Source organism: Pinus tabuliformis, chromosome 2_2 (genome assembly GCF_031772625.1).
Source record: "Pinus tabuliformis cultivar Carrire ecotype Pingquan chromosome 2_2, CPIR1, whole genome shotgun sequence".
Classification (NCBI taxonomy): domain Eukaryota; kingdom Viridiplantae; phylum Streptophyta; class Pinopsida; order Pinales; family Pinaceae; genus Pinus; species Pinus tabuliformis.
Genome location: NC_142300.1, coordinates 810777282 through 810795744, shown reverse-complemented (window position 1 = coordinate 810795744; position 18463 = coordinate 810777282). Strand labels below are relative to the sequence as shown.

General features: G+C 36.7%; 1 protein-coding gene across 1 annotated transcript in view; it reads right to left on the bottom strand.

Annotated features, from left to right (window-relative positions):
• The window catches only part of LOC149195430 (WD-40 repeat family protein / beige-like protein), a 316178-nt gene that overhangs the window by 144250 nt on the left and 153465 nt on the right, over window positions 1-18463 (bottom strand). The window contains exon 13 of the mRNA XM_089407918.1: window positions 3522-3673. Within this exon, the coding sequence (XP_089264044.1) occupies window positions 3522-3673 (152 nt within the window). The remainder of the gene's footprint in view (window positions 1-3521; window positions 3674-18463) is intronic.

Here is an 18463-nt window from a genome sequence, read left to right as displayed (position 1 = left end):
GAAAACCTGTCCCATGAAACCCTCTCTAGTGACTCTAAAGCTCTGCGCTGGCCCTTCTGGCCTCTGCGTAAGCCTCTTGCTACTCTGCATTAGCCTCAAACCTCTCTGTGTCAGCCCTCTAAGGCACTGTGCAACCTCTAGGACCCTCTGTGTCACTCCCTCTGCCTTTTGCGTGGACGACGCAGTCCCTCTAGGCTTTGCGCTGTCTCTGCTAGTCTCTGCGTGGCCTGCTCTAGCTGTTGCTCTCGCTCTCTGCCTCTGCGTTGGTCTCTTGGCAATGTCTCTGCCTCTCTGTCTAGTACTCACTACCCCTCGCTACTGATCACTGATTCAACTTTGCTTAGCAACCTCGCTCTAGCAAAATGAATCACTGATCACTCTGATGTTTCCTCCAACTGACCCTAAAGCCTCCTCTTATACTTTTCTTGTTAATCTTTCAGCGGACAAGATTACATCTCTAATCAACGACTAAGTTTAGATTTGGCTTGATCCATGTCTTTTGGAACCTTCTAACCCAGTTTTATATTAATACCCATTAATATTTTATTTTTCCTAAGTTTAGACTTAGGAACCCCATTAAAAATATTAATTATTTTAATATCTCCCAAACTGGTTAGAATCTGCCCAAACCATTTCTGGGTGTTGGAGATCTCATGTGCTTTAGCCTCTCCACCAATTTTCATGGCTAGAGCACATCTGATGTTACCCCAAACCAACACTCAACCCCTCTTTCTTGAAAGTCACCCCAATCTTTACCCTTTGGTAAGAATTTTAAAGGAGAATTTCTCACTTTACATTAAGCATCTAAAACTAGCCAAGATAACTACATTTCACATTATTAGTTTTGCATATCATCCTAATCAAATTGTCTTGTGAGCATTTTCCATTTTACTTGCAATATTGTCATACATTTCTTGTACTTGTCATTCTAAAGATTTACTTGCTCACGGTTACTTGATGTCATTGTATATTTTTATTTGAGCATTTGTTTTACAAGTTAAAACATATTCAGAAGTTGCAGTTCAAATGGTGGACATTCCAAATGATGATGCAAACTCAACAGCAACAACACCTGAAGGAAATCAGGGAACTGCCACTAACATGATAAGGGAAAGGCCAACCAGAAGAACTCCTTATCAACATCTGAATCACAAGAGCGGACTTTCCAATCAATCTATGTACTAGTACCACTCAAAACTGAAACAACAAATTTATGTTCCAAAGAATACTAAAGTTTGCAGAGTCCAGTCCTACGATAACAATGCATCACAAATTTCCAGTGACCAGAAGATTTCACAGAGGATTAATTTAGGATGGTCAGATCCATTTTTTATTCGATAATTTCATTTATTGCTCCAAGGATCATATCGTCCACTACGAACAGGAAAAAAGAGATCCAACCTTTCATCAGTAAGCTTTGAGGACAAATATTTTTGAAGAGATGGGCAATGTTATGAATATAATTCATATAAAATTAACAAATATAAATATAAATATAATAATAATAATTAATAATTAATTAACTAATGGTTAGTTAGTTAGTAATGAAGAGGCATATCTTAGATACATGACCATTCATGAAAGGGCACTTGCCTAGCGTATATAAGCAGGCCCTCATTCTCATTTGTAATCATCTTACATCAATCCTATATACAATATTCAATATACAATTACATGTCTTACAATGGACATTTATGTCATTTAAGTATTTTAAAGATTTCCGTTGCATTTACGAACCTTGGTCATTACATTCAACCAATGAACTAAAACATGGCACCTAAATTTTGCCTACATGGCATGCAAGTGGACCCGGCCAATTGATGGTCGTCCAAATCAGAACCGGCTTCAAGCAAACAATTTGTCTTGTTTGAGAAAAAATTAGCCAAATCAATCTAGTTCATATCCAAACCAAATAGTCTTCCCAATTTGGTACAGAAATAAATGAATTAGCTTGGTCTTTATCAAAAACAGACGATTCAAGATGGAGCTAGTCAAACTAGTCTGATCCGAAAACAACCAATAAAAATTGGCCAGCTCCAACCAATAACTATGCGTTAAGCCCCTAGTCCTAACCTTCATTAACTATCATCATATTAGTTATAGTTAGGTACGTTTATTATTTTAGGAAACCCTCTAATCCTCCCCATCTCCTATGTACACATCAAGGAGACACATTTGAATAATCATCTTGTGATGTGAATTTGAATATCTTGTAATAGGACAATGTCCCAACAAAGGGGATTCTTAATTCACTCATTCACTTCAATTTGATGTGGCATTACTAAATTAGTTGTATCTTATGATCTTGTTTTTCTATGCAAATATCCAACAGGAAATATGGTGGATTAACACCAATAGGGAGCCCCGCAGAGTATGAGGAGGGAGCCCAAGCAGAACTTTTCAAACATGGTCTTTTCTCTCTCATCAATTACATTGTTGATGTATTTAACCACGTTGTTTGTTTGGGGTTTCCATAGTCTTAATCCCACCATACTAATACCCAATACACAAATCAGGAATAATAATCATTGTTAATTATGGTGACACATACTTCCTCCAACTTTTATGCCATCAACCTTCATGTGCAGTTATCAAAGCTGCTTGAGGTTCCTCACTTGTGGGCTAGAGGACAGGCATATTTCTATCATGCACATCAAACTACTGAACATATGCTCAACCTTGAATCCATTATTGAGGAGGCAAGGGACCACACTTTGACGGCTTGTGCTACTTTGTAGACTTTTAGAAAGTGTTTAACTCAAAGTCGAGGGAGGCCCTATTCGAACAACTTTGACTTTTGAGACTTTGGCACTTCATAGATCCCTATCACCATTGTCATGCACCTTTATGAGTTCGTTCATGGACACCTCCATACTACACAGACGGTTTCTGACTTTATTAGAAGCACAATCAGAGTGAAGCAAGGGTGCTATCCCTTCCCAAAGTTTGTGCATCTTTGATATGTTTCTGTGAGGATGCCATGTGAAAGAGATTACCTTTGCTCTTGAGCAGATTTCATTTATATACAAATTTACTTTTGTCCATGACCAGACTTCCTCTGTATACAATTACATAAATCTTTGGGCTTTTTAATACTCAATATTAGCACCTTTTAGCTAAGGTGCAATTTCCATAAATACACTTTTTCAATAGTGGCCTCCACTGATTGTAATTTTCAATATCTAGCTATTCACTTAATAAGATTCTTATTTGAAACATGGAAACTTAATGTTCAACATAATAGTGTTGACCAGGCAATAATGGCCAATCTTAACAGATAAAATATCGTAAATCATAATAGCATTTCCAACAAAATATCAACATTCTCTGGAATAAGAAGACAACCAATGTTCATTTGGAACAAATTTATTCATATTCAACCAAAGACCTCCATTACCATGTATCAAATTGATTTTCCATAGGAACTACTAAACTGATTCCAGATCTAAACTGTCATGCAATGGCCATTGATGCTGCAATATAAAACAAGACACGCAAAAGTGTAATAACATAGAAAGTACCTTCGACTATAAACTTCATGAAGAGCAGCAATCAACCAACTTCGGTCTCTTCCTACCGTTTTATTCTCCAGCCTAGAGTCAGACTCTCCCTTATAAGTATCCCCAACTTCAACACTGTCATCTATTATAAAATTGATCCGCATAGTAGTAACCTGAAAAGCCACAACCAGGATCAAGTGTCTATTAGCTTCAGTGTTTGTATAAATATTATACTTTGCACTGAAAACTACGACTTTTTTATTACAAATAGTAGAATAATTTTCAATGAGTAGCCAAAAACAGCAAGGAAAAATAATCAAAAACATAGGTGTGTACTGTCAAACTAAACTGCCATCTGAATACAAATTACTCACAAACCTCACTAGAAATATTTCGATGCATTTTAATAAGTATTTAAAATTACTAAACGGTTGGTGTAGTTTGCACCAATGTTACAATTGTCATCTCGGTGAAGGTCCAGAATATATCTTATCCATAATACCAGGGAAAATATGAGTAATCAGGGGAAACCTTCAGGAAGATTAAAAAAAAACACAAAAATAATCATTTCTCTCAATTGTTTAAAGTTTAAACATCTAAAGAAACAACGACACCAAAAAAATACATTGCTACATAAATATGAAAATAAAACTGATATATAAGTTCTCAAGTGATACATCACACATTGATATTGAAATATAATATCCGTTTTGAGTCATAAATCTTGACAAGATGATACAAAATCACAACAAACAAAAATAAATGTATATCATGAGATTAATCATGGCAATGAAAACAGCAGACTTCAACTTGTTTGCTTGCAGTATCCTCATAGATCAATACCCTAATTCACTTTAACAAATGAGGGTTAAATGACCCGAAATCTGATTATAATGAGATAATGATGCAGACAGCGTGATAATTCCCTTTTTATCATAATAATTACTGGAATTATCATGATAATTATGTCCAATATTATCAGCTTGGGGAATGACTCGTCACTCGTGATATTGCCAATAGATCACCAATGAATGAAGCACTCTTTGCATACATGAGGGTTCTCTTTGAAAGCATAAGGGTTAATAATACATCAACTCAAGAAAGTAAGTAGATAAAAATGTGACACAAAAGTGCAACTCATTCTACAAACAATCTACATCGACCTTATCTTTGGATCTCTTGAGCAGCAAGAGGGATGAAAGGAAATTGAAACATAAATTTCCTATTACTCAAAGGATCCTGTAATGTCTCCTATGGATTAACTGCCCATGGGAGAACCGAATAGCCTCTCCAAACCCCTAGGCTATAGTCTTTGATAAAGGGGGAAACCCAATTATCTAGTGTTTTCGGGTAGCTTGGGCAAAAAAGCCCAAATTTGGGGGTTGCACATGAGACCCTCACAATTGATTAAGGAGCAGAAGCCCCATGGAGAAATCTATAAATAGAGGAGAGTTTGAATCATTTCATCATCATCAAATTGGATTGGAATATCTCTAGTTCTCTTGAGCCTGAGGCTCTGAGGGTTTTGTCGTTGCACAAACTAGCAGGCCTAGTTTGTAGGCTAAAACTAGAGGGCACAACAACACTTTGGGACTAAGGACCACTGTCACCACAGCCTAAGTCCCCTTCTCTTCTAGGATTTTCACCGACGGGAGGATTCCCAGTATCCCTCACTAGTGATTGCTAAAACTAGAGGGCACAACAACACTTTGGGTCTAAGGACCACTATCACCACAGCCTAAGTCCCCTTCTCTTCTAGGATTTTCACCGACGGGAGGAGTGCCAGTATCCCTTACTCGTGATTGATGAGTCTATAATAGGTTTCAAAGTTAGGCAAGGATCGCTCATTCAATGCAAAGGTTCAATATATATGCAAGCTATGGGAGAATTTAGTAAGACTTTCCAAGAAAAACCCCTTGAAAAAATTTGCACAAGACCTAGGGTTGAGATATATGACAATATATTAGCACATCCAAGGTCAAGGTAGGCAAAAGAAAAGGCTATGAATGATATACTTCAACAAGTACTAAAGTGCAAGCATTCAAAGAATCCCAAGTTAAAGGATTAGCTTCTAGGGTTCCCACTTGGTGTGATAGCTAGGGCATCAATTATATTGAAATTCCACCATTGGAATTCATTCAAAACTTGAGGACTCCTAAAGGAGACACAAAGGAAGATTCTAGTCTGGACAAAATTCAAAAATTCCTCCTCCCTAAAATTTCACATCAAACCCTAGATAGCCTCCTTATCCTTAAATAGACAAATTTTAAGAAGAGAAAAAAAGGAAAATTTATGGATCAAATCCACGTTTGACCACCAAGGGACTCGACTAGTGCCTAGACCATTGGGAGTATGGAGTCATGGGTGCTTATAGTAGGCTAAATTGACCTTCAAGGAGGCTAAAAGAGGAAGCCCTAACTACCCCTTTCAACAATTACCTTCATTAGCATTAGTTAATGGAGTTTCATGGATAAATTATGACAATTTTCCACTAGGAACATTCATTTCATACCATCAATGAGTAACACATGCAAAACTTCCCAAGATCACAATTTCGCACCATATCAAGTAAATTAGGGCATAAATCTTCACTATGAGAAAGAATTCCATGCATTAGACATTTACATAAATATATTCAACAAGAAAAAGAACTTACTAGACTATATGATATTATGAAGTATATCCATCCATCAATAATGCATTTCGAAGCTCCAAAAAGATAGCAATATATCCATACAAAAAAGTGCATCCCAAAAACATACAAACCCTGTCTAAAATTGCAGGTCTGAATCCTCTAATGAGTCCAGCATGTTGACCCCTACTGGTCAACTACCCATGCAGTGCACCCCGTTTTTCTTGACAGAGAGAAGCAGCACCTGATCAGCATGACCGTGCCATCCTGCCATCATCAGCAGCTTGATCATTTTTTTTGTAAACCCAGTCTGCATGTATAAGTTGTAAATAGTCTAAGCAGATCAAAGTCATGTATCTAAAAGTTGCCTAGGTGGACCTAACTTTCTAATGATGATCTGCGTCCCGGGAGGTTTTTCGTCTCACCGATCTACGATCGGCAGAGTTTTCCTTCAAACCTGACCCCAAAGCCGGGATGGATTTCGTCATCAGAACTTTAGGAGAATCTTATATGTTGATCTGCTAGATTATCGTTGTGTCGCAGAGCTGGGTGTTTTGTGAGGGTCTGTATTAAATGGGTTTGTCCCTTAAGATGTAATTTTGTAAAAGTCATGATGTAATGTGTCCTGAGGGTCGAGAAATGTTTTAAATCCCCTCATGAGTCCTAAGTCCTAGGTCCTAGGTGATGTTTCCGAAAGGGCTTAGTTCAGTGATCCATTTTAAAATGAATTAAAAAATTAAAAAATGAATAAAAATAATAAAATAATAAAAATAATAAAAAATTAAAAAAATGAAGCAAAAACCCTAACTAATAAAATAATAATATTTTAAGTTAATAAATCGACGGATGAGATCAAGAGATGTCTTGATCCTCATCAACGGTCGAGATCATTTCTACATGGATCACTCGAACTAGCCGTTAGGATCATTTCCTTTATATAGGGTCTTAGGGAGTCATTTGAGATCATTCGATCTGTGAGTCTGATACTGAAGAAGCTCTCTTGTAAATCTGTTTCTGGTTAATAAAAGAAGACTTTGGGGTCCATATCTTGCTGGTGTTACTCTCTTGAAATGCTGTGAGATTGTTTCATTTTCTGCATATGTTATTTTCAGCCGTTAATAATAGCTTTTTGTAGAGTATTGTGAGCACAGGTATCTTGTTCACTTGCTGGGGTTTGGGTGCTGTTAGGGTTTCTGAAGTAATGGCAGGTATCTCCATTACTTCCTGAGATCTAGCAGCATTCTTGCCCTCTTTACTGATGGTTGTTTCTGAGCTGTGCAGAAAAACCCTTGCTGAAGAAGATTTGGTGGGCGTTAGGGGAAGTTCTCGGCTGAACCAGCCAACTCCCACAAGCATTTTCTGCTGAGCCCAGTGGATTTGATCCTGGGTCTATCATTCGGTTTTATTTTTCTGATCTGCATGAGAGAATTTCTGAAGTTTTTTACAGTGACAATCTGAGATTTCTTGTCTTTAAAATATTTCTGCTCTTATTGTTAAATCTGGCAGTCAGGGGGCCAAGATCTGTAAATTAGTCAGTTGATCTGGGGTTCAAATTTTGTTTATTTGATGTTAGGGTTTTTTTTTTCTCTTGCAGAAAACAGGCACGTGTGATCCAGAAGAGTCTCGAGGGTTTATTTTATAAAAAATTGTTCATTTGCAGACAAAAGGTGCTTAGATAATCGAAGCTGCACAACGGATGAAATAAAGTCAAAGGAGGCAGTTGTTTTCAATCTATCCCGCATCAAGCAGCAAGTAAATCTCAAATCGACTCAGTAATCTGTCTGTCGACTTCAGCACTGGGCAAGTAATATCAGATATATGACGCAGAAATCGTTAGGAAAAGGGCGTGTTTTGGAGCAGCCTTCCACGTGATCCTATCAGGCTTAAATCGACTTTCCTCCTGCTGCCGTTTCCAAACTGCGTCAAGTATAGACCTGCAAACACCAAATAAAATTCGATCTTGGGTTTTGATATATGATTCGGTAACTGGAAGCTTCAAAACTGTCTCAACACATAAGATTTCTTGGATTCACGCCATTCTCTGGTTGACCTGCGTAAGCCAAGGAAAACTGTAAATGATTCAAGTCAAATCTATTCTATATCGAATTTATTTACTGCAGAAATTTTCCCAGGTAATGACTGCAAATATCGAGCCAAGTAATTTCTGCGTAAATCTTAGATCGATCTTCATTTGCTGTCGTCAAACTATAAAAAAGAAAATTTTCTAAGTTTCGAGGCTGGGTTTCTTTCCTCCGGCGGCAGAGAGATAGTCGTTCAGTGGTTTCGGTCTACGTAGCAGGTAAGTCGACCTTTTTTTTGTGGTCACATACGCATCTTTAGGGTTTAGTCATTTTCGATTTTTCAAATTTTGATATCCATGCATAATAGCGTTTATTCATAGTTAGCATAGATTTTTTTTTATTTTGTTATAGTTACGATTTTAAATTTTTAGATTTTAATTTATTTTCTTTAGATTCTAGTTTTAGGTTTATAGTTTAATTCGTAGATTTTCTTATTAAAGTTTTAGATTTATTTTTAGTGAAGTGTCATTTTATTTTGCTTTAAAATATAAAAATAAAAAAAAAATAAAAGGATTTATGTTTACTTTAGTTTTCGTTAGATTTAGATTGTAATTTAGATGTTAGCGTAGTTTAAATTTCTTTTAGTTTTGGCTTTCTTTAAAATTTAATAAAAACAAATAAAAATGTTAGTTAGTGTTTTGGTTTAGAATTTGTTAAGTTTTATTTTTAATCTAGTGACTTTTTTATTTTATGTTTAGAATAGATTAAAGTTTTATGGTTTTATAGATTTTTTTTTTTTTTTTAATTTTCATTTTTAAAAAAATAAAAAAATAAAAAATAAAAAATAAAAAATAAAAAAATAAAAAAAATTTCGAAAAAATATAAAAATTTCGTGGAAAATTTATTTTTGCCAGATTCAGTTGTTTTCATGTTATATCTTTCATGCTGAATTTTCAAGTCGAGATGCGAAATTGATATCTGGTTAATGGTTTATGATTCGTGGTGGTTTAGAGCATTCATTTTTTTTGGTTGCTGGATATCGTTTTGGTCATTCTAAGAGCATTGTGATTTAGCTGATGATAGATGATTGCTATTCATGGTTCATGTTTCTATATCATTTAACAAGTAATCATTTTTACAACAATCTCTTAAGGCACTGGTCTATCAAATCAATAAAACCATTTTAGTGCATCTCGTCTCCCGGCCCAACTGTGTGGCAGTTGGCCTTCATCTTTCCTCAAGGTCTACCCCTTTAGCCGTGGGAGACAGGCTTAAACGGAGGGATCGGGGATCAGAGTGACAGCCCCCGGTCTGAGCGTTGTCGTGTCAATCCGCGCGACAACATTTTTTGGCGCCGTTGCCGGGGACAGAGTTTTTCTGTTCCTGGAGTTTCATCGACATTCATCTTCTCATCTTTTCATCTCTCATTTGAGCTGGCAGATTCAATATTTTGGCATCTTTTCATCACATATCAGCAGCATCTCTTCGGTGTGTTTCTTGTTTGGGTGGCGACTCCATTTTTTATTTTTTCCCAGACAAGAAGCCTCCCGCATATCTGTTTGTTGGTTACTTCTTGGATCTTAGAATCAGTTTTATTGTTCAAGTGGCGACTCCACTTCTTTCATCTTTTGATTTTCTTGAGCAAAGAGCTAGTTCTATCATCCATCTGATCCCTTATTGTTCATCATGGATTATTCATTTAAACCATGTCATTTTACTGATAATCTCCATGATCTTCCGAAAGAGGCCATTGGTAAATTACTTAAGTTCTCGGGTGATGATTCGGTCACTGTTAAAAGGCATTTAAACATGTTTACTTGTGTAATGATCTTATACTGTAGATTTCCTCAATATAATAATGAAGATTTCAAGATGCGTCTATTTGTCCGTTCTTTAGAGGGTGATGCCTTGGATTGGTTTAATAACTTTCCTAATGATTTTTTCACTTCTTTAGAAGACATTCTCAATGCTTTTAAAGATAGATATGATAGTCCACACAGCTTGCCTTCTACCTCTAAAATTGTGCAAAAAGAAGAAAGTAATCATATTAAAGGTCAAGCTGTTGAAGAAAGAGTTCAAGATCAGAATATGTCAGATCAAGTTCAGGAAAGTGAAAAATCAGTGATAAGTGACAATGAAAAGGAGGAGCAAAAGCAAATAATACAAGATTTAAAGATGCTGGTAAAAAATCTAGAAAGCAACCAAATTAATCTTATCAATGATGTTAAAACTTTACGCACCCATCTAGAAAAACGTAATAAGGAGATTGAGGACACGGAAAATCAGCATGCTAAGGAAATTGAGGCCATGAAAACTAAACATGAAACGGAAATTGGAAACGTGCAAGCGAATCATGAAGAAGAAAAAAATTCCATGCAGCATTGCTTGATGAACATAAAGGAAGAAAATGTTAAAGTAATAAAAGACATGGAAGAACATCATGCCAGACAAATTAGTGCTATAAAGGTTGAACACTCTAGACAGATGGATGCCATTAGAATACAGGTTCAAAAATTTCAGCAATTGGAAAATGAAAGAAAACAGATAACATCAATAGATCAGGAGCCTTCTCATTTGTTGCAACAAGATCCATCTTATTATGAGGAGGTTATTAGTTCAGTTGAAAGATGGTTGATTGAGGATGGACTTAAGAATGATAAAGATCAGATGCGGGCTAAAGAGAGACATATCACGCGTACTTCATCTAATAGTTTCGAGACAGAAAGTTCCAGCTCATCAGTAATTCATCCTGCCAGAAAGAAAAAGCGCAAGAGGAAGAAAATGAGAAGAAGATTTGACGCATCAGACGGCCGCGAGCAGCTTGATTTTCGGATAGGAAGGAGTCCTACCATATGCAAAATGGGACATGGCACATCCGACAAGCAGCCGACAGATTTGCCTGAAAGCAGGCAAATGCTCAGTATGCACTATATTGAAAACATCTGATGCCGTAGGGCATCCTTTGTATCGTATTTCTAACCCTACTCCTTGTTTTTTTCCGCATTTTCGTTTCTGTTTTAGATAGTCAATAAATGAAGAGCTTTTATCTTTATTGTGCTTAACGTATATGCTGATTTTTGGATGGACGCTACTTATTTTTGTGTTGTATGGATGCAGATTCTGGATTCTCACATTCCTGCAAGCAGCAACGTGTCCCCAAGTAGAGCCAGATGTTGACCCCTACTGGTCAACTACCCATGCAGTGCACCCCGTTTTTCTTGACAGAGAGAAGCAGCACCTGATCAGCATGACCGTGCCATCCTGCCATCATCAGCAGCTTGATCATTTTTTTTGTAAACCCAGTCTGCATGTATAAGTTGTAAATAGTCTAAGCAGATCAGAGTCATGTATCTAAAAGTTGCCTAGGTGGACCTAACTTTCTAATGATGATCTGCGTCCCGGGAGGTTTTTCGTCTCACCGATCTACGATCGGCAGAGTTTTCCTTCAAACCTGACCCCAAAGCCGGGATGGATTTCGTCATCAGAACTTTAGGAGAATCTTATATGTTGATCTGCTAGATTATCGTTGTGTCGCAGAGCTGGGTGTTTTGTGAGGGTCTGTATTAAATGGGTTTGTCCCTTAAGATGTAATTTTGTAAAAGTCATGATGTAATGTGTCCTGAGGGTCGAGAAATGTTTTAAATCCCCTCATGAGTCCTAAGTCCTAGGTCCTAGGTGATGTTTCCGAAAGGGCTTAGTTCAGTGATCCATTTTAAAATGAATTAAAAAATTAAAAAATGAATAAAAATAATAAAATAATAAAAATAATAAAAAATTAAAAAAATGAAGCAAAAACCCTAACTAATAAAATAATAATATTTTAAGTTAATAAATCGACGGATGAGATCAAGAGATGTCTTGATCCTCATCAACGGTCGAGATCATTTCTACATGGATCACTCGAACTAGCCGTTAGGATCATTTCCTTTATATAGGGTCTTAGGGAGTCATTTGAGATCATTCGATCTGTGAGTCTGATACTGAAGAAGCTCTCTTGTAAATCTGTTTCTGGTTAATAAAAGAAGACTTTGGGGTCCATATCTTGCTGGTGTTACTCTCTTGAAATGCTGTGAGATTGTTTCATTTTCTGCATATGTTATTTTCAGCCGTTAATAATAGCTTTTTGTAGAGTATTGTGAGCACAGGTATCTTGTTCACTTGCTGGGGTTTGGGTGCTGTTAGGGTTTCTGAAGTAATGGCAGGTATCTCCATTACTTCCTGAGATCTAGCAGCATTCTTGCCCTCTTTACTGCTGGTTGTTTCTGAGCTGTGCAGAAAAACCCTTGCTGAAGAAGATTTGGTGGGCGTTAGGGGAAGTTCTCGGCTGAACCAGCCAACTCCCACAAGCATTTTCTGCTGAGCCCAGTGGATTTGATCCTGGGTCTATCATTCAGTTTTATTTTTCTGATCTGCATGAGAGAATTTCTGAAGTTTTTCACAGTGACAATCTGAGATTTCTTGTCTTTAAAATATTTCTGCTCTTATTGTTAAATCTGGCAGTCAAGGGGCCAAGATCTGTAAATTAGTCAGTTGATCTGGGGTTCAAATTTTGTTTATTTGATGTTAGGGTTTTTTTTTTCTCTTGCAGAAAACAGGCACGTGTGATCCAGAAGAGTCTCGAGGGTTTATTTTATAAAAAATTGTTCATTTGCAGACAAAAGGTGCTTAGATAATTGAAGCTGCACAACGGATGAAATAAAGTCAAAGGAGGCAGCTGTTTTAAATCTATCCCGCATCAGGCAGCAAGTAAATCTCAAATCGACTCAGTAATCTGTCTGTCGACTTCAGCACTGGGCAAGTAATATCAGATATATGACGTAGAAATCGTTAGGAAAAGGGCGTGTTTTGGAGCAGCCTTCCACGTGATCCTATCAGGCTTAAATCGACTTTCCTCCTGCTGCCGTTTCCAAACTGCGTCAAGTATAGACCTGCAAACACCAAATAAAATTCGATCTTGGGTTTTGATATATGATTCGGTAACTGGAAGCTTCAAAACTGTCTCAACGCATAAGATTTCTTGGATTCACGCCATTCTCTGGTTGACCTGCGCAAGCCAAGGAAAACTGTAAATGATTCAAGTCAAATCTATTCTATATCGAATTTATTTACTGCAGAAATTTTCCCAGGTAATGACTGCAAATATCGAGCCAAGTAATTTCTGCGTAAATCTTAGATCGATCTTCATTTGCTGCCGTCAAACTATAAAAAAGAAAATTTTCTAAGTTTCGAGGCTGGGTTTCTTTCCTCCGGCGGCAGAGAGATAGTCGTTCAGTGGTTTCGGTCTACGTAGCAGGTAAGTCGACCTTTTTTTTTTTGTGGTCACATACGCATCTTTAGGGTTTAGTCGTTTTCGATTTTTCAAATTTTGATATCCATGCGTAATAGCGTTTATTCATAGTTAGCATAGATTTTTTTTTATTTTGTTATAGTTACGATTTTAAATTTTTAGATTTTAATTTATTTTCTTTAGATTCTAGTTTTAGGTTTATAGTTTAATTCGTAGATTTTCTTATTAAAGTTTTAGATTTATTTTTAGTGAAGTGTCATTTTATTTTGCTTTAAAATATAAAAATAAAAAAAAATAAAAGGATTTACGTTTACTTTAGTTTTCGTTAGATTTAGATTGTAATTTAGATGTTAGCGTAGTTTAAATTTCTTTTAGTTTTGGCTTTCTTTAAAATTTAATAAAAACAAATAAAAATGTTAGTTAGTGGTTTGGTTTAGAATTTGTTAAGTTTTATTTTTAATCTAGTGACTTTTTTATTTTATGTTTAGAATAGATTAAAGTTTTATGGTTTTATAGATTTTTTTATTTTTTTTAATTTTCATTTTTAAAAAAAATAAAAATAAAAAATAAAAAATAAAAAATAAAAATAAAAATATAAAAATTTTCGAAAAAATATAAAAATTTCGTGGAAAATTTATTTTTGCCAGATTTAGTTGTTTTCATGTTATATCTTTCATGCTGAATTTTCAAGTCGAGATGCGAAATTGATATCTGGTTAATGGTTTATGATTCGTGGTGGTTTAGAGCATTCATTTTTTTTGGTTGCTGGATATCGTTTTGGTCATTCTAAGAGCATTGTGATTTAGCTGATGATAGATGATTGCTATTCATGGTTCATGTTTCTATATCATTTAACAAGTAATCATTTTTACAACAATCTCTTAAGGCACTGGTCTATCAAATCAATAAAACCATTTTAGTGCATCTCGTCTCCCGGCCCAACTGTGTGGCAGTTGGCCTTCATCTTTCCTCAGGGTCTACCCCCCTTAGCCGTGGGAGACAGGCTTAAACGGAGGGATCGGGGATCAGAGTGACAGCCCCCGGTCTGAGCGTTGTCGTGTCAATCCGCGCAACAACACAGCAAAAATCCAAAGTGCGATAATCCAAGTGAGAATGACCCTCACTTATTTATACATGTCATAAAAGTTCAAAAAGTAAAAGAAAAGCACCTCCTATGCCTAAAATGCTATGTAACCCACCCATGGTGACAAGCCAACCATAATAGCACAATAAACAAATAGAATTACCCTTCTTCAAACCACGCCAGGCTAACGTGGAGGCCTAGAAGGGCTATGTTGAGACCTCGTGCCAAAAATAAGAGTGAAGGCCTCAAAATCAATCGACAAGAAGGGGATGCCCTCAAAATGTTGCATAGCATCTCCAAACCTCAAGTTGGGCTTTGTGGGCTCCAAATGGGTCTCTGTGAAGCCCCAATTTTAGAAATTAACCAAAGATGTAAATTTTGTGCCCTAAATTTAGAAATTAAATCAAAACATTCCAGAAAATATACCCAGACTTTTAATTTACTCAAACATGCAATTAAACTAGAATTTGATAAATGGGGATGCAGAAGAATACTTGGTTATCCGTTTGAGGGGGTTTTTGGCCTCTTGTTGCAACCGCTCCTGCTAACAAACTGACCCTTTTCCTCCTAGCCTATCTGGGATCAATCTATTTGGATCCCAGATCTAGAAGAATTCAAAATGGAGGTCTTCCAGCCCCTGTGCCCAAAGCTACAAGAACAATTAAGACTCAATATTCCTCTCTGTCTGTGGCTTCCTCGGGATTTCCTCTCTGTCTGTGAAATACTCCAAAAACTCTTCCCCCCTTCTATGTGTTATTCCTTCTCCTTATATCCCCCACACCACCAACTTCTCCCTCCTTCCACTGTCTCAACATCCACGTTAAAATATGTTTTCCATGCCTTATCCTGTTACGTGGAAATCCAGAATGATCTTCTATCCGCTTTGGAGGTCACACCTTTTCTGTGTAAATAACCCTATTTGATTAAATAAAATTTGATTGAGTTGGTTTATTCACCTTTAAATTATATGTTTTGTCGACAGGTATAATCCAAAGGTTTTATTCAAGAGGTTATAATTTATTCAAACGTTTATGTTATATATCCTTTTGATTATATTTATTTATTTCCATTTTGTTGACATAATTATATTTATTATATTTCTTTTAGTTAATAAAAATATATAATTCTTTTAGTTAATATAAAAATAATATATATATTTTAATTCACTTTTATTTATATAATCCTTTGTATTTATTGATATTTATTTTGAATAGTACTTTGATTAGTTTCATATTATGATGGTGGTATACATAACAAGTACCCCACTCTACATATTCATTATATTATGGTGAGTTAGATATTTACTTAGTACTTCAATAATTAATTCATTACCATATACTTGGACATTTTTCATAATTAGTTAGTACGTATACTAGTGCAGTACATGCAATGCATACTTATGTAACTATCATATGCATGCCTCGTATGCATGCTAATATTCCTATGTTCCCTATAATTTAATGGGTCATTACAGTCTCATGGGTCTCCAAGTGGCTCAAGATCAAGTTGATGCTCTATCAATGGTGGCTGGAAGATGATACATGCCCTCCTATGTCTCCCAAGAAGAGACAAACCTCCTGTAGCCCTAGATCAGCTGCCAGGTGTTGAGTGCAGTGTGTGGTTGGGCAACATGGTCCAAGTACATCATCATCTCTGTATAACTAGGGCACGAGCAACCAATGTGGTGGTGCTAAAGAAGCCCAAATATGTGTACATCCCTCATCATTACCACCCTTGAGCCCATGTCATTTGGCCTTGAGACCCTATGTCCCCATCCACTTCATCATTATCCACATGACATCTACCACTTGAAGGATGTACCTTGGACATGTCCTTCCCTTTAAGGAATGGGAACACCTAATAGGTTGGTTTATTAACTAGTCATATCAAGGGAGGTAACACCATTACATACTCAAAGCCCCAAATTTGGAAGGGGAACCCACTATGAAGTGTCCATTTCTGCCCTTGATTAACGAGCTTATTCACTCAATTGCACTAATGAATTATTGTATCTGAAGGTGAAGAGAGGCATTGGATCTTATACAAGATTGGCAGGTTGATTCACTTTGGGCTTTGCATCCCTATACAAGATCCAAGCCCACCAGAGGATCATATTGACACTTGCAAGGGAAGCGTTGAGAGCCATGGGTTTCCATCATGTGACAGAGAATTATTTCATGCCATGGGCAGCCTCAACACCTTCAGCAGCTTGTCCATTGCCCCACATTATATGCAAGATGATGCACTTGGACCAGCAATGCCCCCAGCCAGCTTAGCATTGTATATAGGGTTTGACAGTTGATCTAAGGAGTCAGGACTAGCAGAGGTTTGTCTCATCCTTTAGACATGGAAGGGAAAGCACCATATTCCATGCCCTTATTTGAAGTAGTAGTCTATAGGCTTATTTTACACCAAGAGACCCATGACACCACTACTTGTGCCCCAAAGCCACTTTGGAGCACCACACGATGTTTTACTTGGAGATCAAGGGGCCATCCCCTTGACCATCATTCATGGAGCCCTCTTCTTCATCACGGCACTTGAGGACTCGATTAAGCCTTCCAACGGCCCTCCTACACCATTGCTACATCATTTCGGTTTCATCTTGGATGGCTTATCTTACACTTTATGATTTATTTGGTGGGCTTGTCACCAAAGTAATGTTATTTTGAACATTAAAATATTTTTAAGGGAGTCTTAGGCTAATTCGAACTACTTAGAGTATCATACATATAAATAAAAGTGACTCTCATTTGTGACAGCATCATCATCACACTTGGATCTATTTCTCTCTTGAAAATTTCACACTTTTTCTCTTTGTTGTGTATTGGAGATCTCTTGATACATTTTGATATATTTGGAGCTGAAATTTCATCCTTTCTTGGAGCCATATTATTGATCTCGGATTGGAAATATCTCTTGTTATCTTGTAAGTAATCTTGTTGAAGATTTTTTGCATGAAAAATGTCTAATGTGTGGAATTATTGCAACTAGCTTGTCTTTTTTGTCCTAATTTATTCAATTTCATTGTGAAATTGCACATGTTACTTATTGAATAACAAGTGATGAATGTTTCTAGTGTATCAAAACTAGTTTTCCTTCCATGAAAATCCATAGATCTTGGGTAGGTAAATATTAAAGAGTAGTTGTTAGGGCTTTGCTTTTTAGCCTTGTTGAAGACAATTTCAGGCAAATTTCGAAGCACATAGACTCCATAGCCCAAGGCTAAGGCAATGATCCAAGTAAATTTGGTGATTACTCCTTTTTCCCTTCTCTTTTTCTTCTCCCAAAAATTTCGACCTCCCATCCTAAATAACATAGCTAGGGCTGGCTACGAAATCCATTAGAGGGACTATTTTTCGAATCTGTCTAGACAAGCAACTGCGATGGTGTCTCCTCTAGTTATCCTCCAGGTTTGGTTGAATTCCCATGGCCAGTTTGCAAGAAAACTCAAGCCAAGCTCTGACTTTGGAAGCTTATCTTCAGCTTCATAGGTTGGAGGTCTTCTAAAGGGTCATTTTCACTCAAAACTTTGAGAAATCAATCATTCTTGATCCTTTCCTATCCTAAGCTTCACCTAGTGATCACATTGGAGGACTTCCTCCCACAATTAATCAAAAAACCCTAGGTCTTGTTTGGGCTTCTTTCTAGGTCCCTCTAGTGGATCAATAACCCTATTTGAAGAAGGATTATCTTACAAAGCCCCTATAGAGGCCTTGCCTCATCTTGGAAGTCTTGATCCTAGGCATACTCATTATTATTTGAATATCCCTAATCGTAGGTCTTGGACTTCCTTATAGGTCTTTCTTGGAGAGCCCTTAGCTTCTCTTGAAGCATATGAGCCATTATTTGAGCCTCTCCTTTGAATGGACCTTGGAAATCACATCATACCCTGTCACTGATCCTATCATTATAAGTGATTTCCCTCAAATCGGGATT